This window comes from Myotis daubentonii, chromosome 9 (genome assembly GCF_963259705.1).
Source record: "Myotis daubentonii chromosome 9, mMyoDau2.1, whole genome shotgun sequence".
In the NCBI taxonomy this organism is placed as follows: Eukaryota; Metazoa; Chordata; class Mammalia; order Chiroptera; family Vespertilionidae; genus Myotis; species Myotis daubentonii.
Genome location: NC_081848.1, coordinates 9,947,729 through 9,972,810, shown reverse-complemented (window position 1 = coordinate 9,972,810; position 25,082 = coordinate 9,947,729). Strand labels below are relative to the sequence as shown.

The 25,082-nt window shown below is 42.5% G+C and overlaps 1 protein-coding gene across 4 annotated transcripts in view; it reads left to right on the top strand.

The window, feature by feature from the left end:
• The first annotated feature begins 6,964 nt into the window (after positions 1-6,964).
• The window catches only part of ZW10 (zw10 kinetochore protein), a 36,917-nt gene continuing 18,799 nt past the window's right edge, over positions 6,965-25,082 (top strand). Inside the window, exons 1-7 of one of the 4 annotated variants that reach the window (XM_059707918.1) lie at positions 6,965-7,155; positions 10,495-10,629; positions 16,901-17,002; positions 17,183-17,260; positions 18,160-18,319; positions 19,597-19,749; positions 20,173-20,364. In XM_059707918.1, the coding sequence (XP_059563901.1) occupies positions 7,051-7,155; positions 10,495-10,629; positions 16,901-17,002; positions 17,183-17,260; positions 18,160-18,319; positions 19,597-19,749; positions 20,173-20,364 (925 nt within the window). In that variant the 5' untranslated portion in view covers positions 6,965-7,050. Of the gene's footprint in view, positions 7,265-7,376; positions 7,575-10,494; positions 10,630-16,900; positions 17,003-17,182; positions 17,261-18,159; positions 18,320-19,596; positions 19,750-20,172; positions 20,365-25,082 lie in introns of those variants that run through there. The other 3 variants (XM_059707920.1, XM_059707917.1, XM_059707919.1) reach the window with 3 other exon arrangements.

Below are 25,082 nucleotides of genomic sequence, written 5' to 3'. Positions count from 1 at the left end.
TCCAAATTCCCTCTTACAAGAACACCTGTCATTGCAGGTAGGGCCCACCCAACCCAAGACCTCCTCTGAACTTGATTACATCTGCAAAGGCCCTATTCCCAAATAAGGTCACAGTCACTATTTCCCATAGGCATGGGTTTGGGGACACTGATTCACCAGAGGAATAAATCAAAGACCACCACCCCAGGAGAAGTATCACATAGCACATTGAGGCCCGAGGTTGAGTGGAGACACAAGTCTCAGAGGAGCAAGCTGGGTATGAAATTCCCCATAAATATGGTAAATACACCCAAAAACAACTCGACACATTTTCCGATGGGTACGCTGCACCCAGGTAAATGCAGCCACTGTGAAAAGGTTCCTGCAGGGTTCCTTCTGTGGCAGGTTGTGAAGAAGCCTCTTGTCCGTAACCTGTAGGGATCTCCTGTATGATGTGAGAACATATGTCTGCACTCACCACCAAGTCAGGGGACCACGTGTTCTGAGAGTAGACACATTGCAGCTACATCTCTCTGACACTGCCACCACGCCCCTCATTGCTCTCAGCTCTCCGCCTGGAAGTACCACCCCTGCCGGAAGTCAACGTAGGTGCATCTGGGAGATGGCCTGTTCAGAGGTGAGAGAGCTTCGGGCTGGTGGCTGCTGAAGGTGCAAGGTGCTTGGCCTCTGGAAGTGTGGAAGTGTGTGCAGGCCTTGGGGATGTGGGCAGGGCCTTGAAGCAGCTAAGCCCGCAGTGAGGAGTTCGTGCAGGCGACCTCTGAGGGACTAAGTGCTCACTGCAGGTAGTCAGTCATCTTGTTTGGAACTCTGTGTGCTTCTTTGACTTGTGTGAGTTTTTTCTTCCCAAAATCAGGGAAGTTTTCTGTCTCTATTTCTTTAAATAGGTTTTCTATTCCTTGCTCAGTTTCCTCTCCTTCTGGGACTTCTATTATCGGATATTGTTTAGTTTTGTATTGTTTGAAAGCTTCCTTAGACCAGGGGTCCTCAAACTATGGCCCGCGGGCCACATGCAAATACAAATATTGTGTTTGTTCCCGTTTTGTTTTTTTACTTCAAAATAAGATATGTGCAGTGTGCATAGGAATTCGTTCATAGTTTTTTTTTTTTAAACTATAGTCCAGCTCTCCAACGATCTGAGGGACAGTGAACTGGCCCCCTGTTTAAAAAGTTTGAGGACCCCTGCCTTATACTCTCCTCCTGCTTTTTAAGTGTTTCCCCCCCTCCCCCAGTTGCTGCTCTGCTTGGGTTTTTTCTACCTTGTCTTCTAGCCCACTGATGCGGTCCTCAGCTTCTTCTATTCTACTGTTGATACTTTCCCTTGTGTTCTTTATTGCTGCTATGTCATTCTTCATTTCCTCTTGGTTCTTCAATTCCTCTTGATTCTTACACATGTTGTTGAATTTGTCTTCCATTCTTTTCAGTGTCATTATAACCATTGCTCTGAATTCTTTCTCTGACAAATTGCTTGCCTCTATTTCATTTATTTCCTGTCTCATGATTCCGTCTTTTCTTTCGTATGGGCGTTGTTTCTTTATCTCCCCATTTTTCTGTTCCTTTGTGGTTGTTTCTAAGTATTAGATCAAACTTCTATGTCACCCAGTTTTGTTTTTTTTGTTTATCTTATATAGTAGATGTTTTGTGAGACCCAGAGGTGCAATCTCTGGGCTGGGTATTCTAGGGATTCCCTCTACTTGGGATATTTGGGTTCTCTTGGTGTAGTTGGGTCTTGAGTGTTATTGTCCCATTTGTGGTTGGAGTCTCCTCTCTAGGTGTCTGGTTATGTGGCTCACTCTTTACCACATTGACCGAACAGCACAAAATACAACCTGACAAGACACGAAAACCGGCAGAAAATGTGAATGTACTCACAACACTGGTAATCCCAATAAAAGTGACCACCAAAGAATAGAGAATTAGGAGAGAGAAAACAGAGCAAAAATGATATTGAGAAAAGGGAAAAAGGTAACAAAGAAAAGAAAAATGAAGGGGGGAAGTGTTTTATGGTGTCACAGCATGTGAGCGAGGGTTAATCTTTATGGCAAAACACAGAAGAAGATAAGGATTGATTTACTAGAGGCATGAATTTTGACCAATGTATTCCCCTATTCATATTTAGCAGAGGTGCGGGACAGCCAGCAAGGAGAAACCAGTATCCTGATTGATTTGCATGATGTCTCAACACCTAAACAGTCTGATTAGATCATCAGTGGTGTGGTGGTGGAAGGAGGAGAGCAAAAGCATCTGGAATATTCTTTTTTCTTTTAGGTTTTATTATAGGAAAATTTCAAACATATACAAAAGCAGAGCAAATGGAAATCTCATGTCCTATCATCTACTTCAAAAATTATCCACTTAAAAAATTATCCACTTATACCAATGTTGTTTCATCCTTACCTGCACCCACTCCCCCTTCCTTCATACTATTTTGAAGCAAAGGGGACACGCTTTCAAAATGTAGGATCCTTCTGCTGCTCTTGTAACAACCACATGTCCTAATCAAGATGATGGCAAAATATAGATCCCTGGAAACACTGTCTGCTTGTATTATATATCATCCAGATTTGTGTTTGATACTTTCTTCTTGAAAACAGGCATGCCACATGTGTGTGAGCCATGACCGCAGTGGGATGGTGGAGCAGGTGAGTGGGCAGTGCCAGGCTAAGGCAGGGTGCCAGGCAGGGCTACGGGGCTGCAAGAAGGAATCCTTTCAGACATTGCTCCTTATTTCCTTGCCTTTTCTTCAGAGCCCTTTATTGATGATTTGTGAAAGTCTGTGAGCTGGGAGATATATAAACCAAGATAAATATGAACCACGAAGGAGGTCAGGTTAGTGAGGGGAAACAGCATCTATTTATTTATTCATTTCTTTTTTTTTTCTATCCCCACATCTTCTCTCCTATTCATTTCTTTTTATTTATTCAAGTATTCATTCAGACCTGCAAGCATCAACTGTTTACGTGTAGTAATCCCACTCCATTCCTATGCCCTTTCTTCTCCATCCTTAGCCTAACTCTGGCTCTTCCCTGCCTTCTCCTGGAACCCTGAGGAACAGTTTATCCAGTGGCCTCTTTGCCCCAGGATTGGAGGAGTTTCTGTAATGCTTGTGGGTTCCCATAGATCTGTTTCCTAGAAAAAGATACCAGAACCTCAACCTCAAAGTGACACCTCCATCCCGTCTCAGTTCAGATTCCTTCCTACCGCAAAGCCTCCCTGATTTAGTCAGAGACTGAGTGCTCACCCTCCTCTGCCCTTTGTACCTTTCTCAGAGGTGGATTATATTATTTTCCTTAAAGAGTCCTTACCTCCCATAAAACTGTATAAGATTTAGGACCCACAAAATTTGGATCCATCTCTCATCTACCTCCCAAATAGCAATAATCATATTTTCCTGGGATTATTGACTCACATATTTTGGATTCCCAGCCTAGCCCAGGATCTGCCATATAGTAGTTGCTCAATCCTATACAATAAAAGCCTAATATGCAAATTGTCCCCTTGGGTGAGAGTTCAACCAACTCGGAATTTGACTGCACGTTATGATGTGCACTGACCACCAGGGTGCGGTGCAAAACATGGCAGGTGTCAATGACGCAGTGCTGGCAATGGGCAGCAGTGGAGATGTTGCTGGCCCCTATGGGCCCGATGAAAGCAGGACCGCGGTGGGATGGTGGAGCAGGTGAGTGGGAAGTGCCAGGCTAAGGCAGGGTGCCAGGCAGGGCTACGGGGCTGCAAGGCTGGGGGCGTGAGCTAGGGCCCAATCACCGCAGGCCACCCTGAGGGACCCCATCTGTGAATGAATTTCGTGCACTGGGCCTCTCGGAAATACATAATACACGTTTTCAGGAATTTTGTCTGCAGGTCCTTCTTTCACTGGGCATTTATTATTATCAGTATTTATAATTTATTATTTTTATTTTTTATTTTTTTAAATATATTTTATTGATTTTTTACAGAGAGGAAGGGAGAGAGAGAGTTAGAAACATCATTGACAGAGAAACATCGATCAGCCGCCTCCTGCACATCTCCTACTGGGGATGTGCCCGCAACCCAGGTACATGCCTTTGACCGGAATCAAACCTAGGACCTTTCAGTCCGTAGGCCGACGCTCTATCCACTGAGCCAAACCGGTTTTGGCTCAGTATTTATAATTTAAAGTGAGGCTGACATGTCTACCAAACAGAAGTTAATTTGTTTTTCAGGAGAGGAACCTCCTAGGATGTCATGACTGTGCTTTTTGCCTCCTGTATCAATCCCAGTTTCATCTCATTTGCTCATATCACAGGAAGCTGCCCTTGCCTCACTAGGTTAAACAGATTGCCTCACAGACACTTAAAATTGACAAGGGCCTGCCCTGCCTGCGTTGCTCAGTGGTTGAGCATGACCTATGAACCAGGAGGTCACGGTTTGATTCCCAGTCAGGACACATGCCTGGGTTGTAGGCTTGATCCCCAGTGTGGGGCATGCAGGAGGCAGCCATCAGTGATTCTCATCATTGATGTTTCGATCTCTTCCTCTCCCTTCCTCTCTGAAATCAATAAAAACATATATCTACACTAATAAAAAAGAAACATGGTAATTGGCGTACGACCGATACCCTTTTCATTGGCTAATCAGCGAGATATTCAAATTAACTGTCAGCCAAGATGGCGGCCGGCAGCCAGGCAGCTTGAAACTAACATGAGGCTTGCTTGCCTCAGTGACGGAGGAAACCAATGTTCCCCGCCTGCGGCTGCAGGCCTCTGAGCCTGCAGTTTCAAACATTGTAACAGATACCACGGGACTTCAGCCAGCAGGATCGCAACATTGTATGCAAAGGCCAGAAACCTACTTTCAGCAGCAGAGGCCTAAGAGCTGGAGCCAAGCCTCAAGCTAAAGCTGGCCCAGAATAAAAAAAAAAAAAAAAGGAAAAAAGGAGCGGTTGGGAGCTTCAGTCACCCCCAGCCTGAAAACAGCCCTCAGCCCCTCACCCAGACTGGCCAGGCACCCCAGTGGGGACCCCCACCCTGATCCAGGACACCCTTCAGGGCAAACCAGCCGGCACCCACCCGTGCACCAGGCCTCTACCCTATATAGTAAAAGGCTAATATGCCTCCCAGCACCAGGATCAGCGGAGCCGCAAGGCCTCCCGGCACTGGGATCAGCGTGACAGGGGGCAGCACCAAACCCCCTGATCGGCCCTGCTCTGTGTGTGACAGGGGGGAACTCCCCAACCCCCTGATGGGTCCTGCTCTATGCATGACAGGGTACGGAGCCCCAACCCCCCGTGATGGGCCCTGCTGTGTGCATGACAGGGGGTGGCATCGCAACCTCCCTATCCGCCCTGCTCTGTGCATGACAGGGGGCGGCGCCCCAACTCCCCAATCGGCCCTGCTCTGAGCCCGACCAGGGGCTGCACCTAGGGATTGGGCCTGCCCTCTGCCACCCGGGAGCAGGACTAAGCCAGCAGGTCATTATCTCCCATGGGGTCCCAGACTGCGAGAGGGTACAGACCAGGCTGAGGGACCCCCCTCCCCCGCGAGTGCACAAATTTTTGTGTACCGGGCCTCTAGTATATATATTTGTGTGTGTGTGTGTGTGTGTGTGTGTGTGTGTGTACTAGAGGCCCAGTGCACAAAAATTTGTGCACTTGGGGGGGTCCCTCAGCCCAGCCTGTGCCCTCTCACAGTCTGGGATCCCTTGGGGGATGTCCACCTGCTGGCTTAGGCCTGCTCCCCTGGGGATCGGGCCTAAGCTGGCAGTCAGACATCCCTCTGGCAGCCCGGGAGCCCTCGGGGGATGTCCACTTGCCAGCAGAGAGCAGACCTAAGCTGCAGTCGGACATCCTTATCGCTGCTGAGGAGGTGGGAGAGGCTCCTGCCACCACTGCTGTGCTGGCAGCCGTCAGCCTGGCCTGTGGCTGAGCAGAGCTCCCCCTGTAGGAGCGCAATGACCACCAGGGGGCATCTCCTGCATTGAGCGTCTGCCCCCTGATGGTCAGTGTGTGTCATAGTGACCAGTCATTCCCGGTTGCTCTGCTATTAGGGTCAGTTTGCATATTACCCTTTTATTATATAGGATTCACAAGGACCTTAGTATCAACATCTACTTGGGGTCAACTCTCAAAGAGAACTTTTTTAAAAATTAAAGATAACATTTTAAGTAAAGCAGTGCATGTTTTTTGCAGTAAAACAGATAAACAAGGAAAGAGAATAAATACCATAAGTCCACCACTCAGAGAGAATAATTTGGTATACATCCTTTACCTCTACATATGTATCTATGCCTATTTATTTTTATAAAAAGGAATCATATTGTACGTATATTATGAACTTCTCTCAGTATGTAACAGTTAAATAATGAAATAACTTTTAAAAGCTTTTTATAAAATTGACTTGTATTCTCTGATAGAATGTGCTGAGTATCTTGTTCTAGTCCACACAGTCCTAGGTAATATAAATACTATACACAGGTAATGTGTTATGTAGATGTAATATATGTATATGTACAAAGATGTAATATACATGTATATGTGTATATAGATGTAATATAAACGACAAGACTATGCAATTATACGTGGACTTTTATTTAAAGGACACGACGCCGCTTCTTAGCACAACTCTAGAGGGCACCATTCATTTAGACTCTGATGGTCAGTGAATATTTAACGAAAAAAGTTCAAGATGGCCTTGTCGGGTCTTCTGGCTAGGTAAATTTCATAGGTAAGCGTTTTGAAATGGAGAAAAGTTCAGTTAGGAACGGTTAGTAAAAAAAACGTTTTATTTATTTCTTCTAGTGAAAAACCGTGGGAAAAAACGCAAGCTTTGAAAAGTACAGAAAAAAAAAAACGCGTCTCCTAAGTTTGCCACCTACGAGACGCCGTGGACATTTCCAAGCTAGGAGAGTTGCGGTGCCTCCTGGGAGTTGTAGTGCTGCTGCCGTTTTCCTTGCAGCGGTCAGGACCCCGCGAGACTTCATTTCCCAGTAGGCTGCGCACCCCGGCTGCTGGCGGGACCGGCGCTGCCGCGCTGGCTGCGGAGAGTGACTTTGTGAGCGTCTGTCCCGGTCGTGGGGATGGCTTCGTTCGTGACGGAAGTTCTGGCACACTCGGGGAGTCTGGAGAAGGAGGATCTGGGCACACGGATCAGCCACCTGACCCGGCGGGTGGAGGAGATAAAGGTGCCGGCGGGGAAGCCGTTGGCTGACTAAAAAGGGACGCGGGATCCTTGTGGGACGGGACGGAGAGGAGCGGGGCTGAGGGCGGACAGCGTGGGTGCGACCGAGTCCGGTGAGGGGCCGGGTGGGAAGAATGAGGGGCAGGAAGGCTGGACGTCCGTGGGTTGGGAGGAGTTTGGAGGGGAGCCCAGGTGAGGGTGGGGGCCGAGGCGGCCTGGGTCGGAGGAGAGGCAGCGGCGATGCTGGGGAACGTCGGTGAGGAGTTAGGTTGGGGAGCCGGAGAGGGACGGCGGCGACCGGGAGTCGGGGTCGGCGGCCTCCGGGGTCCGCGGAGGAGCGTGTGGGAGGGAGAGACGCGAGTGAGGACTCCTCTCCGCCCGGGAGCGCCCGGTTCCTGCACCCCCTCTTCGTACGGGCTGTGGGTGAGGAGAACAGCTTTGTAGGACCGCGCCCTCCTCCTCGCCGAAACTTTCCTTGGTGACAGCTCTCCACCTGTTTACCTCCTCCGGGTCCCCGGGCCCGAGGCCGTGCGGAGGGTGAAAAGCACGCGGATGGCTCTCTGGGGCCCTGTGTCTGGAGACGGAGACGGACCGGAAGGCGCGCAGGGGCCCCTGGTGTCGCCGCGGGGCCCGGCACTTACACCCCTGAGCGCCGCGCACGTCGGGGTTGAGGGCGGCAGGTGTGGCGTGGACCGGGAAGGCGCAGACATGCCTTAGAAAGGGGTTCCTAGAGTTAACCCTGTCTCCGGCATCTCTTCCTGGCGAAGGTGGTGGACCTTTTCCGCACGTTCATCTGCTGGAACGAGGACAGGAGAGGACGGGGCTCCTGTCCGTGCGCTCGGCCCGGCTCCCCCTGCCTCTCCCTCTCGGGGTGTTTTTCAGCCGGTGGGGAAGTACTGTCTATTCTCCAAACAGGCCCGCCTTGCCCCCTCCGAGCTCTTCGATTTTGCGTATGTTGCCATTGCTCCGCCTTGTACGTGTCGTTTGACCCATTTTTCCAACTCAGATGTGTTTTTCTGCGTGAGAAGGATCCCCTGGGGGACTAGAAGCGGATGCCGAAGACATCCAACTGGTACTCCGAGTATCAGTGTGGTTTCTCTCATCTGGACCCCGTGCGCCTGCAGGGCTCCAACTCCCTCGCCGCATTGCATCCCTCTGTTCCGGGTGCTTTAGTGTGTCCTGTCTGTCCTACCAAACGGAACTTACATGTGGGCAAGCATGATTTATTCCGTGTCGCCCGAAGCCTTGACTGACTCAGTGCAAAAAGCATTCAGGATGTTGTTTATCATTTGAATGAAAAGAGATGATGGGACGCATCCACTTAGGGTTAAACGAGGCCTTCAGTTTTATAAGTGAGAAGCTAGAAATTCATAGATTGGTTGCGACATAGATTATGGATTTAATTTTTCCATTTACTCTCTTTCCAGCTAGATGTCTGCTTAAAATCGGTGGCTATCATCTGAGCTGATAATAGCTCACCATGAGCACTTCCGGCCCTGCCTTTCTCCACACGCGGCTCTTTGGCCCCTTGAGTGTGGCTCTTCCTAAGCCTTAGGAGTACCCTAATTAAGTTAATAACAGTGTACCTACCTATATGGGTTAAATTTAAAAAATTTGGTTCTCAAAAGAAATTTCAATCGTTGTACTGTTGATATTTGGCTCTGTTGACTGATGAGTTTGCCGACCACTGCTCTAGTCTATTGTTGGATCTCTGTATATTATTCTTTTTTAAAAAATACATATTTATTGATTTCAGGGAGGAAGGGAGAGGGAGAGAGAGATAGAAACATCAGTGATAAAAGAGAATCATTGACTGGCTGCCTCCTGCATGCCCTCTACTGGGGATCGAACCCGCAACCCACGCATGTGCCCTGGACTGGAATCAAACCTGGAACCTTTCAGTCCACAGGCCGACGCTCTATCCACTGAGCCAAACCAGCTAGGGCTGTATACTATTCTTTATTTCTGTCAGTGTATGCTTAATTTCTGACTGGTCCTTTTCCATTTTTTTTGGCATTCTCACTAAGATCCTTGAAGGTCTCACTAAGTTCCTCGGAGGTTTTTAGAAGATTCTTGAGTAACCTTATAACTGTGGTTTTGAACTCTCTATCCAGTAATTTGCTTTCTTCAATTTCTTTCATTTGTGACATGTTTCTTTGTCTCTGCATTTTGGCTGCTTCCCTGTTTGTTTCTATGTATTGGGTAGAGCTGCTATGTCTCCTGGAATTGGTAGAGTGGCCTTGTGTAGTAGGTGTCCTATAGGGCCCAGGGCTCAGCCTTGCAGTCATCTGAGGTGGACACTCTTGGTGCACCCCTTTGTGGGCTGTGTGCACAGTCTTATTGTAGTTGAGCCTTGATTGCTGTTGGCATCACTGGGAGGAATTGACCTCCAGGCCAATTGGCTGTGAGGACCAGCTGTGTCTACCATGGAAGAGCTGCTGTGCAGGAGACACCCTTATGGGGCAGGACTTGCTTCAGGGGGCTTTGGTGCTTACTGAGTCTGCCCCTTGAGTGTGTCACTTACGGATGTGAGGAGTTGTAATCTGGTCCGGTCTCACACTGACCATTAGGTACACTGGCTCTTGGATCTCCAAGGAGGTGCAAAGTCAGCCACTGCCTGGGCCACCCAGCAGGAGCTACAGAGAGATCTGCAGATTCCTCCTCTTTGTATGGGGTTTGGAAGTGCCCAGAGGAGGCCCAGCTGTGAAGCAAGGCAGGTTGCTGCTGGTGCTGGCCTTGTGCCTTCTTTTGATAGCTTTGGGGCTCCCTAACCCAGTTGCAGCTTTTTTGACAGGTTTTAGGCTGAGAAAGGACAGGCCATTCATATGCAAAAGCCACTGTGCACAGCTTGAGTGGGGTTGTAAATTGGGTGGGGCGGGGTCTCAGGGAAAGTCCAGGGTGGAGCAACAGCAATGGCTGCCAGTCAGCCCCGCACCGGGGAGGCCCCAGCACAGGAACAGTGGCCGTTCGGAGCACCTCCGTCTGGGAGAAACCCACCCCCGCATTCCTGCCCCAATTCCAGACAGCCCAGTTTCTCCCCGTATGCAAGTGGGAGCTTGTATCTCCCTCCTGATTAAAAAAGTGGCACGCCCGGGTGCCAGCCCATTCCGCACCTCTTATCAGTCTCAGTGCCCTTTCTTCTTAACCTCTCTAGTTGTAGTACTTCCACTCAGCCAGCTTTCCCGCGGTTCTTGATGATAGTTAAGTATTTTAGTTGTAATTTTGATGTGGTTGTGGGAGGCAGCAAGTACGGGTGTTTACCTATGTCGCCATCTTGGTTCTCCACATTTTTATTTTTAACAGAGTTCCCTACTCATCATATTGGAATGTTTCTGTCTTTTAGGGTGAAGTATGCAGTATGATTAGCAAGAAGTACAGTGAATTCCTGCCCAGCATGCAGAGTGCACAGGACCTGATTACCCAGGTGGATAAGCTCTCTGATGATATTGACCTGCTGAAATCCAGAATAGAGAGTGAGGTAAGAATAGTTTGTTATATTGAGTACGTTTGTAGGGAGGCAGTTCAGCTTCCTGATTCCCGAGACAATTTAGTTCTGTACAACTTTTCAAAGCCTCACTTTCCTTGTTGGTAGATGGAAGTTAAATTAGATTATTTTATTTATGTATTTATCTGTTTTTTAATCTTTCCCCAAGGATATTTTTTCCATTGATCTTTAGAGAGAGAGTGGCAGGGGAGGAGGGGAGGAGGAGGGAGAGAAACACAGATGTGAAAAAGACACATTGACTGGTTGCCTGCTGCATTCACCTCAACCAAGGATTGAACCTGCAACCCAGGTACGTGCCCTTGACCAGGAATAAAACCTGTGACGCTTCTGTGAATGGCCCCATGCTCTAATCACTGAGTGACACGTCCAGGGCCAAATACTTAAATCTCTGATGGCCAACAACCTCTTATACCTGCAGCTGGCCTTAACACATTCAAGCTTCAGCACAGTCTTTGTCTCTTGGCCTTCTGGCAGGTTGGCCTGGTTTGCCAGTCGCCACTCTGCTTTGTGTGGAAAGCCACTTTTCCTGGACACACAGAATACTTGCCCATCTAGTACTGTGTCACTTTGGGACTAGTGCTTGATAAAGTTCTTATCGGTCGTCTGGCAGGCTTTAAGAGTGTTTAGTATGTTAGCCAGAGTGATGTCATCGCAATGAGAAGCAAGCCATTCTGGAAACAGAAATATCTGCTTTATAATTTTGCAATGCATTTTCCCCTTACATTATCTCACCAATATTTTTCCTATTCAGTTTCCTTGTAGGAAAAAGGCAGTTGAAAGAAATCAAACTGATATTCAAAATACCAGTTTGATGTCTTCAGCATCTATTTCTAAATTATCATTCAGTGCTCATTGGTATCCAAAATCAGGATGTTGAGGTATTCTAAAGGTCCTTAAGAAAGACACCAAATCTCTTCTCTTTGTGAAAGTCATTAAAGAACGAAAGTGAACAGATGTGTTTTCAAAATTCTCTGTAAAACTTGCATCACAAGTGGGGAAACTACTAGTTACCTGGAAAAATCTGTTTAATAGCTAGTATACCACTCATTCTCATTGAAGTTTTAATAAAAATAAATCTGTTACTCTACAACTTTGGCACAGTTCAACTAATATTTTCCATGTGTATTTGTTTGATCAATGAAGTCAATAGTGCAATATTGGACTGTACTTTCAGAAATGAAGTGTCTGAAACAGGAGATTAAAGGGCTCTGTACCTTTTGCTGGCCAGATTATGGCTGGTGAAATTTATTCAGTTCTGGTTGTTTTATTTTGAAAGATGGCTGATCTAAATGGGAAGGTCCAGGCCTGAGCACCATACCATCTGAAGAACAGTGAAAGAAGCTGAGGTGTTTTAGCTTTAGTAAGAAACTTTCAAGATTTGTAGCCCTATCGTACAGGAGAAAGATTCAAGTGTATGGCTAGAGAAGAGGAATTACTTTGAATAGGTAGATATTATAAAGGGGTTTATCCAGTCATTTGGTATATTTGTTTAACATCTATAACGTGCCAGGACACTGATAGTTGCAGTACTAGAGAGATTTTATTTTAAAATGTGAATCTTAGCCTGCTATAGATGAGTAAAATAGCATGATACATACTAAATTGTAATAATGCAGTTAGAGGAGATGTAGCTAAGAATGGCTTTCTCCAGGATATAGTGTCCAAACCAAAATCTGAAGTGATAGATAATTAGGCAGAAGAGTTAGGAAGAGTGTTTTAGTTTGACAGAGGGAGCAGCATTGCAGAAGCATGGGAGTAATGGAGAGATGTCACTTTGGAGAGTTGCAAATATTCCATATGACTGTTTAGAGGGTTTGGTGGGAGGGACATGAGATGAGATTAGAAAGGTAAGCAAGGACCTTGTATATCAGTGTAGGTCAGGGGTGAGGAACCTTTTTTCTGCCAAGAGCCATTTGGATATTTATAACATCATTCACAGGCCATACAAACTTACCAACTTAAAAACTATGCTGCTATATTTGGTCAAACATTTAATTAACTTACTCCTAATGTCTTGGCAGGACTAGACCAAATGATTTTGCGGGTCTTATACAGCCTGCAGACCAGACATTCCCCACCCCTGGTGTAGGTAGTGTAGATGTTGTCTCAATGGGACTGTGGAAGCAATGGAGGATTTTAAGCAAGAGTGACATCAGATTTGAATTTTAGGAGTCCCATTTTGCTTGCAGTTTGAAGAAAGGACACCAGGAATTTGAGAGAGGGAAATCAGAAGGCAGTTAAAGTAATCAGGCAAGAAAACAGTATGATGTTTCCTCAAAAAATTAAAAATGCATCTCCCATTTGACTTAGTAATCCCACTTCTAGGAATATATCCCAAGAAATCAGAAACACCTCAGAAAGAATATATGCATCCCTATGTTCATAGCAGCACAATTTACAGTAACTAAGATTTGGAAACAGCCTAAGTGCCCATCAGCAGATGAGTGGATTAAAAATCTGTGGTACATCTACACAATGGAATGCTATGCTGCTATAAAAAAGAAAGAACTCTTACCATTGGCAACAGCATGGATGGACCTGGAGAGCATTATGCTAAGAAAATAAGCCAGTCAAAGAAAGATAAATATCACATGATTGCACTCATTTGTGGAATATAATGATCGACATAATCTAATGAACAAAAATAGATCTAATTCTAGAGACATAGAAACATTGAACAGACTGTCAAACTGTAGTGGGAAGACAGGGGAGGGTGGGAGGCGGTGGTAAGGGATCAAAGGACTTGTATGCATGCATATAAGCATAACCAATGGACACAGTAGGGGGGCGGCAAGGGCAAGTGCTGGGGAGTGGGAGCTGGCAGGGAGAGATCAATGGGGGAAAAGGAGACATACATAATACTTTCAACAATAAAGAATTTAAATTAAAAAAAACAAAGCTGGGAAATGTGAGAAAAATAAATAAAGTAATTAGGCAAGACAGGCTGGTGACCTGCTCTGAAGTCAGTGGCAGTGGGGATGGGGAAAAGTGGACCAATCCTATCGACATATAAGAGAATTGGATCTTTTGGACTTGTTGATGTGGGGAATGAAAGATGGAGGAATCTAGGATAACTGGGGACCTTGGTCATTGATGCCATTCATTAAGAGAATCTAGAGAAGGGATAGGTTTTTGTAGGGGAATGAGTTTAAATATAGGGTTCCTAAGGGGTATCCAAATGGAGTTGCACAGTTGAATTGTATTAAGATAAAGGGTAGACTATTGTAAAGAAAGAGAGGAAGAGAGAGAGAGACAGTGTGAGAAAGCGGGTGAGTGAACTTGAAATGCAATGGCTCAAACAAGATACATATTTTTTAATTGTAGTAATCTAGGCTAGCAGTCTGATTCTACAACCTAGCGCCTAGCTACTCTAGTAGTCTGTGTCAAGAACTGTGGAAGAGATCTGAGATTTTAACTATTTGCAAGTCAGTGTTAGCCTGCCACTGTTTCATGAATGCTATTAGAATACATGAGTCTCCTTGGGTGTGAGATGAAGGATGATAGTTTATTATTCACAGCAGTAGCCACAGTTTGAGCATTTTTGCAGTGTCCCAAGCCCCAGTTCCTAAAGGGTAGTGTGCAGTGGATTTATTATAGAAGAGAACTTAGTTTAGGGAACCTGGGTAGTAAGCATGCCTGCTTTTTGCTTTGGAGGAAAACACCATCTCTTATTTTCTAAGTTGCTTAATACACAAACATCCTTGAAAAAATAGTCTAGGACTAAAGACTAGTTATTGTTTCATTTACAAGATAGTGTAGAACTGTGAGAGAACCCTAAATAATTGTTTTCCAGCTGTGTGTAGAGAAGCAGAATTGGCAGCTTTTAGTGGCTTGTTGGAAACTGAGTCACTCAGGCCCAACCCTGACCTACTGAATTAGAATCTGCACTTTAATACAATTCACCAAGTGTTATGTATATTCTTTATCGTTTGAGAGTATGACTAGGATTTTGTTGTTGCTTGAATGGTTGAAGTTGGTCTTTTCCACATGTGCAGATTATAGCTGGAGGTTAAGGGCAAAGAGAATGCATAGGGAAGGCACACCTATTTTCTTAAGATTCAGACTTGGAAATGGTGCACATCATTTCAGCTTATATTCCATTAGAGGCTTGGTGCATGAAATTTGTGCACGGGTAGGGTCCCTAGCCCTGGCCAGCGATCAGGGCAGATCTGTGGGGCGAATGGAGGAACAATTGATGGGATGATTGGTGGGGGGGGGGGGGGGAGGTGTTGGCATCCACCTTGGCTGGCCTGGTGCTGCTTGCTCGCCGGCCCTACCCCCCGCCGGTCCCCTCCCTCTGTGGGGCGACTGGCGGGGCCCCCACTGGCATCCTCCTTGGCTGGCCTGTGGGCTGGGGGCAGCTCCTGCATTGAGCGTCTGCCCCCCTGGTGGTCAGTGCGTGTCATAGTGACCAGTCATCCCACCAGTGGTTCCACTGTTCAATTGATTTGCATTTTAGTCTTTTATTATATAGGACTAGAGGCCCGTTGCATGAAGAGATTCGTGCAATAGGCCTTCCCTTCCCCTGGCTGCCGCACTGGTTTTCCTCTGGCACCCGGGACCCAGGCCTTTGCTCTGGCTGGAGCCTTCAGTCTTTGCGGCCCCGACTGGAGCCTTCAGTCTTCGCTTCGTGCCTCCGTATGCAAATTAACCGCCATCTTTGTTGGGTTAATTTGCATACTCTCCTGTTTGGCTGGTGAGTGTAGCAGAGGGATGGTTAATTTACATGTTTGTCTATTATTAGCTAAGATTGGTAAGCTCTTAGAGCCATGGTCACAGCCAATTGCGAGGGACACTAGAACATTTAGTCTAGTTGGGTAGTCATGTGTTTCTACTGTGGGAGAGTGGGAAATGGATTTTAACATGTTAAGTGCCCAGCCTGTTTTGTCTTCTGGTTGGAAAGTATAGTGTCAGTCACCGGTGACTGACATGGGGCTTAACGTGTTAATGAACAGCTTGCACATCACCCCATCCAGGTACATGTTAGGGTTAGGAAAATGATGTGGACTTGAGATAACAGCACTTAGAAATATGAAGTCGTGGGAATGGATGAGGTTGCCCAGAGAGAGTATATAGCATAGTGTTTCTCAACACAGGCACTATTGATATTTGGGGCTGGATAATTCTTTGTTGTGGGAGCTATCCTGTACATTGTAAGATGTTTAGCAGTATCCCTGATCTCTACTCTCTAGATGCCAGAACTCCTTCAGTTGTGACAAGCCAAAATGTCTCCAGTTATTGCTAAATGACCCTGGATAGAAATAAGGAAAAAAAAAGTTTATATTTTGGGAACCACTTGTTCAGATTAGGAAGGCTAGGGAGAAAGGAATATCAATATGTATGAAGTGGCCAGAGGGGGAATGAAGCTCCCAAAAGAAAATGAGAAGGAATGGCTGAAGAAAAGGAGGAAAATCAGGGAATGGTGGCTCAGAACTAAGGGAAGGAAAGTAACTGTACTGATAAATGTGTAGCTAAAATTGATGACACATGCTTTGGATTTAGCACCAAGGAGTTAATTGGCACCAATTGTTTTGGGATAGTTTTGGGGGAATGGTGGGTGTAGAAACCAGATCAATGTGTTATAGAGTGAATGAGAGGTGAGAAAGTAAGGACAGTGAATATGGGTCACTCTTGCAAGAAACTTGTTTGTGACAGGATGGAAAGAAATAAGGTAGCTACTAAGCGATAGCATGATTGCTGAAGTGGAAGAAATTTTTTCTTAAAAATGGGAGAGATTTTTACACATAAGTCTGATGGGAGGAGCCATGCATTAGTAGGGTATTTCATGAATGAGGCGTGAAAGAGTGAGAGAGAAAGATATAACAAGGAAAGAAAATAATTGATATTGCAAAGTTCCTAAAAAGGTGGGACAGAATGGGAGGTGGATTCTGACTCAACAAAAGAAAATCTTTCTAAGAGCTGTCCTCCTGTAGAATGAATTGGCAGTGGGGATACCTTTCTAGTAATCTAGGTGAGTGAGCTCTGATGAGATAACGGCTTAAACTAAGAACAGATGTTGACACAAGGAAACTCTGTTCACGGGGATGGGCATTCCTGAATAGGATAAGGGTTTGGACTAAGTGGACCACTTAAGGTCTCTTCCTACTACATCCCAATCTTAATTAGCATTTAAATTTCAACATGAATTTTATTCACTTAATAAGGCTTATTGATTAGCTATGGATGCTTTATTTATTAGATATAGTATAGCTTTAAATATACTTGTCTTTGATGTGTGAATTAGGTCCGCCGGGATCTTCACGTATCAACTGCTGAATTTACAGACTTGAAGCAACAGTTGGAAAAAGACTCAGTAGTCCTAAGTTTGCTTAAACAGCTACAAGAGGTCAGTAACTTCAAATTGAGCTTTAGTGTTTTGGTGGGGAGAAAGTAATTTTTTTTTTCTTGGTCTCATAAAATGTGTATCTCCTGACTATATGGTATTTTTCATAATTTAAAAACAAGCAGCCAGACTTAAAATAATGGGTATATAAAATAAAAATACCTAATAACTACTTTCTTTCAGTTTTCTACAGCTATTGAAGAATATAATAGTGCATTAGCAGAGAAGAAGTATGTCACTGCTGCTTTGCGTCTAGAAGAGGTATCAAATACTTTCTCAAAAGCAGTGGTTCTCAACCTTCCTAATGCTGCGACCCTTTAATACCGTTCCTCATGTTGTGGTGACCCCCAATTTCATTGTTACAAATTGAACATAATTAAAGCATAGTGATTAATCACAAAAACAATATGTAATTATATGTGTTTTCCGATGGTCTTAGGCGACTCCTGTGAAAGGGTCGTTCGACCCCCAAAGGGGTCACAGGTTGAGAACCACTGCTCTAAAGCATGAACAGCCCTAGCTGGTTTGACTCAGTGGATAGAGCGTCGGCCTGTGGATTGAAGGGTCCCAGGTTTGATTTCAGTTGGGGACACATGCCCGGTTGCGGGCTTGGTCCCCAGTGGCGGGCGTGCGGGAGGCAGTGGATCAATGATTGTCTTATTATTGATGTTTCTATCTCTCCCTCTCCCTTTCTGAAATCAGTAAAAATATTTAAATAATAATAAAAAAGCATGAACAATTAGTACTATTCCAGTTTTTAGCCCATGTTCGTTCCATATATTTCTTATCATTATATAAATAGTAGAGGCCCGGTGCATAGATTCGTGCACCAGTGGGGTTCCTCAGCCTGGCCTGCGGTGATGGGGCTGAAACCAGCTCTCGGACATCCCCCGAGGGATCCTGTATTGTGAGAGGGACAGGCCAGTCCGAGGGACCCCACCGGTGCACAATCCGGGCCAGGGAGGGATCTCAGGAGGTCTCCAGGGCGTGTCCAGCCCGTCTCTCCCAATCCCAATAGCCGGGCCCCAGCAGCAAGCTAACCTACTGGTCAGAGCGTTTGCCCCTGGTGGTCAGTGCATATTAGGCTTTTATTATATAGGATATTCTAATTGCCCTGAATCCAGATGGAATGTTTAATAATGATTCCATTTCACTACCAGGCACAGAAATGCTTGAAGTTACTAAAATCCAGAAAATGCTTTGATTTAAAAATGTTGAAATCTCTCAGCATGGAGCTCACCATACAGAAACAGAACATACTCTATCATCTTGGCGAAGAGTGGCAGAAGCTGATTGTGTGGAAGTTCCCACCATCAAAAGGTGCTGCTGACCTCAGGTGGACTGCTTTGCTTAATCTGCCTGGACCTGTTCAGCCTCTGAATATATGCTAAATATTTGTATTGGTAGAAGAGAGATCTATTAGTCTTGCAAGTTTATATTGAGTTCTCATATTTGTCCAAGTGTTTGTTAGGATTAATTCATCTGGGTCTCTAAAGTGTCCTCACTTGATTTCCTTCACATCTCTCTGTCTGTCCCTTTCAGTAGGAAGGAGCAGAGAAGAGAGAAGATTATTGGGTGGGTGGGGTCCATGTGGTGAAGGTATGTAAGACCACACAGAGCTTCCACTGCATAGTAGGATGATCTCATTCCCCACAAGCCCTAATCCCAACCGTCTCTCTTGGTTAGAAAGCTTAAAGAAGCTGTTCAGCCATTCTCCCTTACTAAAAAAAGAAGATGGATTAATGAGACAGGGATTTTACTCAATTTTTCTCTGTCTTTGAGGAAAAAATAGTGACAAAATCATGAGATGGGGGTGCTTTGCTAGATGAAGAAATAGTATAACTCTGGCCCTGGCATTTATTTGTATAACTATTCTCAGTCCCTCTGCCCACCTCTGGATGTGAGACCCCTTCAGTTTGTCTTGTTTACACAAAAGTGAAACCTCTGAGGGTATACTAGTATGTAAAGGACATGGCATTAAACCTGGTATATTTTCCAACACTGAATCTTGAAATTTAGTCTGTTTCAGGGGATACCTCACAGTCTCTTCTTGTTTCCTTTCCCACATTCACTTTGGCCTACACAAAACACACACACACACACACACGTATTTTAGTTACCTATTTTAAAGGAAAGAATCTGGGAATTTTTAGATTCTGTTTCTAAGCAGACTGTAAAATTATGAGAAGATAGCAGATGTACTTTTTTATAACACACCGTTCCTGTTAAACTTGTTTGACAGGCTATTCTCTTTACTTGGTAATAAAGAACAAAAAAGAGGAGGTCTTATGTGAAAGTAGGGTCTCGCTTTCGCTCCTTGCCTTCTTTCAGTCATTCAATACATATTTAATAGCATTTATTATAGGCACATCATCTGCTTTTGCACTTAGTTTGATTATTTGAACATACTAAAAGTGCAGTTTTCTGTTTTAAAATGATGTCAAGGACATACATGTAATAATTAACGTTTGGTTGCATTGGAAGTGTATTGTAGTACAACACATATTTAGGAACTGAGTAGAGAATGGGCCCTAAGGGATAGAAGTAGGAATATCTTGCATTGCTGAGACAGCTGATATTTTTTCCCTTTTTCTTAGATACCAGCAACTTGGAATCTTGCTTACAAACACAACTTCACTTATGCACTGAACAGTCTCAAAATGAAGAGAAGCCCCCTATGCCACCAACCAGCTCTGTCCTCTTGGCATTTTCTATTCTTGGAGAGCTACATACCAAGCTTAAATCATTTGGTAAGGGACACTACGTTGTTTCATTTACATGAAATCTCAGAAGGTCCATTATTAAAGGAATGACAGAAAATATTATAAAATATTCTCTGGATAACATTGATGATAGATCATAGGGTTTGGCCTCATAATTCATCAAATGGAATTGTCATAAGCATTTGCCTTTTTCTTAAGGGCTTAGTTACTTTTCTTTGTTTTATTTTTTAAACTAGCTGCTGCTGTTTATCTGTTTTTTTTAATAATTTAAATTGAAATCTATAGATAATCTGGGAAACTTCAGTGGGAAAACCTTCAGTGTATAATATACGGTGTGTAATGTTATATAAGTATTTTTGTTGTTAGACTCAAAGATCTTTCTTTTTTTTACATAGTTTTATATAAAAGTTTATTCTAGTGATTTTTATGAGTGTTCATATAATTTTTCAGGGCAGATGCTGCTGAAGTATATCCTTAGGCCTCTGGCATCTTGCCCCTCCCTTTTTGCTGTGGTAGAAAGCCAGCCTAACATCATCATCATTCGTTTTCAATCTGTGATGACTGACTTTGAGCATCCGTCACCATCTGAAGTTTTTGCAAAGATCAGACTGGTACTGGAAGTGCTCCAGAAACATCTTCTAGGTATGTATCTTCAAGGGCTTTTTATATTTTGGAAAAGTCATGGTTTTTGAAAGTAAATATTATTTGAAAGTAGATAAAATGACCGCAATCTTAGTGGAGCATTAGAGGTGAGTAGGTTATGCCATGGGAACAAAGTAGTTACCTTCTTATATCTTGCTCTGCTTTGTATTTCTTCTCTGCCCTATGTTGACAGGTAGGGTTATCAGTGTTACCCCAGATTCTGTATTTGTAATTCTTAGTTGAATTCTAGGATGCCCTTCTCTCACTTGACTTCTAGTAACCTCACATTTTGGAACTCCTGCTTTTATTATAGGAGAAACAGAAATGAACCAAGTGCTGGTTTACATATTTTAGTGGGAAAATCCCTTCATGTGACATAAACAAACTAGGGATATCGTAGGAAATGAATGACATCCAACTGAAACTATTGTTTAGGTCTTTATATATTCACATATGAAATAACCAGTTTCTGTATTGCTTAAATCATTTTTTGGTTGTCATACTAATAAAAGTAAAATTTCTTCTGGTGTTTTATTTTAATACTTTTTTGTGTTTGTTTTTTGTTTAGTCTGTTTGACATACCTTTTTGCTTTTCTCAGTTGTCTTATTGAATAGTTAAATCAAGCATTCTTCCTATGGAGAGAATAAAACAGAAATTCTAGTATAGTTTATATGCCTTCTTGGCAGTTATATACTAGTACATAGGGAATAAATATGCTAGGAATTTTTTCTAATTTTGATAGTAGAGAATAAAAAATCTCAAGGCTTGTATAAATTACCAAAATCCCAGGTAGTTTTCTTGTTCCTTCACTTACGGAGATAATTCACTTTTATTTTTATTAGATATAAGCAATGTTTTAAACAAAATATCCAAGGATTGAAAGAAAACAGAAAAGTGATTCAATCCAAATATCTCCTCTATAACACTCACATCAATTGTCCATAAAACTAGGCTGAGCACCTTTAGTGAGAGGATCATTTCCTCTTGAGGCATTTTATTCTACTTTTGGGCAACTCTGAGTACTATGAAGTTTTTCTTTATTTTTCTAAAAATCATATCTCCTTTCTATATTAAATACTATTACCCAAAACACGCATATTGTACATTAAATCTTTAGTGTAGTGGTTTAAAAAATGTATTTGAAATATACTGCCTTGTAATGTCTGCTTTATTGATGCTGTTTCTATTATATGGAGCTGTGTAGAACAAGTCTAATTCTTATGATACATGATGAACTTTAAAATTCTTTACAGGAGCTGTTATTTCCCCTACATCTTATCACCAATATAAACAACCTTAAGGGTTTTTTTGAATGACATAGTTTTAAGTTTCCCTTTATCTTTAATGATAACGTGAATATATTCCATTTCTTCAGTAGTCCTCTTGCTAAGGTATAGTGTTCAAAACAATGAGTATTCTAGGTGTAGTCTTAGCCAATTCAGAATACTACGGGAGCATTTATGCTCTCCTTCTCAGTTCCACGGTTTTTACAGTATAGCCAAAGACTGTTATTACACAGTTAACTCATTGAGCTTAAGGTAAATGTAAGTCCAATGTCATACTCAATGTAAATTGCTACTTTTTTTTTAATCTAACACTTGTACTTGATTTTTAAAAAACTCACCTTAATCTTCGTTAAATTTTTCTTGATACAATGTTATAGTGTTTATTATTCCTACTTTATCTGAGTGCATAATTGTTAGTCATGTTTTCTTATAGTTCAGTCTAAGTCAGTAATGATACTGTTGCCTGAAATAGGCCCAGAGGGGGTGGGTGTTCTGGGGAATTACAGTAGAAATCACTTGACAGTTTGACCCTGTTCCATTAAATTAATTAGTACTCAACCTGGTTTTTTTTTGTTTGTTTGTTTTTTTATTGGATTCAGAGAGGAAGGGAGAGGGAGAGAGAGAGAGAAACATCAGTGATGAGAGAGAATCATTGACTGCCTCCTGTACACCCCCTCCTGGGGATTGAGCCTGCAATCCAGGCATGTGCCCTTGACTGAAAACGAACCCCGGACCTTTTAAATCCATGGGCTGATGCTCTATCCACTGAGCTAAACCGACTAGGGCCTGTTTTTTTATTTGTAAGTTTTCTTAGTACCTAGGATATGTAGAGCAGAAGACAACTTAGTATTGGCAGGTGCTTTTCTAATATCATTATGCATTTTAGGCTTTAGTTTCTCTTTTACCATTTATTCTTTCCCTTCTGGCTCAGAGAGCATCAAATCATATTTAGATTCCTTAGTTCTTTTTGGAATCCTCTACTTTCTTTGGGTTTTACTTATTCTGAAACTTCATAAAGGCTTTGCCCATTCTTTTATATTTGAATATGTATTTTTTCTTTCATATTTTCTTTATTATTAAGCATGATATACCAACAACAAAGAAGCTTTTAAAAGAGGAGAATGAAAAATTTTTTGGAAAGAATTTGGCAAATGGATAAAAAGCCTTAAGATGTTTTATCCTTTAAAGTAGGATTTCAACTTCTAGGATTCGGCCCTAAAGAAATAATCAGTCCAAATCAAATGTGTGTGTGTGTGTACGTGTGTACGTGTGTACGTGTATACGTGTACGCACGCACATATTTCACAAATTCATATTTATATTTATTTTTGTATGAGTCTGAGGGAGGAAGAATACCAACCAAACTTGAAATGTGTCACAGGCAAGGAGAGAAGAAAGATAACCTTATGGGTGTGGAGAGGGTAAATTTGGGGGTTTTCTTTATAAACCTTAGTAGTGTTAGTCTTGTGACAGCAAGCATATTTTGCTTTTGCCATGATTTTCTAGAAACTAAATTACTAAAATTTATGAAGAAGCAGAAACTCTGAGCATACAAATAATTATAGAAGAAATTTGAAAGGTTGTTAAAGACTTGGCACTAAAAAGGTCACCATTAGGCACCGAAGGTTTATGGCTAAATTCTGTGTGTTTTTCAAATTACAGATAATCCCTTTTTAAAGTAAGCTCTTTGGCCAATAGAAAAAGAGGAGAAATGCCCTACTTAATTTTTAAAAAACCAGCCTAGCCCAGCTGGCGTGGTTCAGTGGTTGAGTGTCGACCTATGTACTAGGAGGTCACTGTTAGATTCCCGGTCGGGGCATATGCCCAGGTTGCAGGCTTGATCCCCATTGTGAGGTGTGCAGGAGGCAACTGATCAATGATTCTCTCTCATCAATGATGTTTCTGTCTCTCTCTCTCCCTTCCTCTCTGAAATCAATAAGTATATATTTTAAAAAAACAGCATACATTTAATACCAAAATGTAATAATGGTTGCTTACTCACAAATTAATCACTATAGAATGATTTTACCTTTGATTTATAAATGCAAACATTAAGAAAAATTAAATAAATCCATAGTGTCTTTAAAAAGGACACATTCTGACCAAGGGTTTATTTTAGGAGTCCAAAAGATGGTTCAGCATAAGAAAGCTATCAAACAGTTCATTATGTCAGCATGTCATTGCATCATTAGATAGGGAAAATATGCCAAAATTTAGTGACATTTGCCAATAAAAAACTAAGCAAAATAGGAATATCATCATTTTTAATAGTTTGGTGAATGTTTATGATGATCTGAAGGCGGGGCAAAGGTGCAAAATGGTTTATATGGTGTGAGCCAAACTTTCTTCTCTGGTATGTTTGCATATATTCAACAAATATTTATAGAGGAAGGCAATGTACTAGCTGCTTATATCACTTGGTAAATGCATTTAGAGCTGCGGTCTAGGTCAGCATTGTCTAATAGAAATAAAATGCAAGCTACATAATGTAATTTAAAATTTCCAGTGGCCACATAAAAAAGTTAAATGGAACATGAACTTCCAATTTAATAATATATTTTATTTATCCTAATATATCCAAAATATCATTTCAATATATAATCAATATAAAAATTATTAATAAGCTATTTTATATTTTTATATGAACTTTTCTAGATCTGGTATTTTATACTTAAGTGCATCTCAAATTGGATGTAAATTTTCCCTAGAAATACTTCGTCTGTATTTAGATGTCATAAAATTTACAGTTGAAAAAGTAAGTTCCATGTCCAAGTTGTTCCCAACATACTGAAAATTTAGTTGAAAAAGTAGGTTCTATATCCAAGTTGTTCCAGATATACTGAAAAATTTCCAGTAGCTGTGTTGAGTACCAAAATAATCATTTTCCTATAATATTTTCACCTACACCAACAAATTTAGTTCATCCCTTTTAAATGAACTGATTTGACTTTAAAGCAAAAGTATATCAGTTTCAAAACTGTGGCTGAGTTAAAGAAATTCACTAACCATGAACCAACTTACTATTCTTAACATAGAATTCAAAGCAGTTTTGCATAAAATTTTAAAAAGTTCTAAATTTATCAATATCAGAAAAGCATTCTTTGAATTCTTTTGTTGGTATTTTTGACAGCCAGTTTACAATTAAAATCTTCTGCATTTTGAGTTTTGTTAGAAAAATGATAACATTATTGATCTGTACTATGAAAAGGTTTAATTGCAATATCAATTCTTATGAGGTCACAAATAAGTTTTCTTTCCGTAGAACTTCACATTTAGTTTGTTCGTATGCAATGTGATCTAAATGGAAAACATTGCCATTTTTTATCTCTGATTATTAAATATTTGGCCAGCATTTTGTTCCAAGAATATCTTGAAGATAAGTATTTCTTAATAGAATAGTGTATTCTAATTATAATTCCCTCAAGGTATAC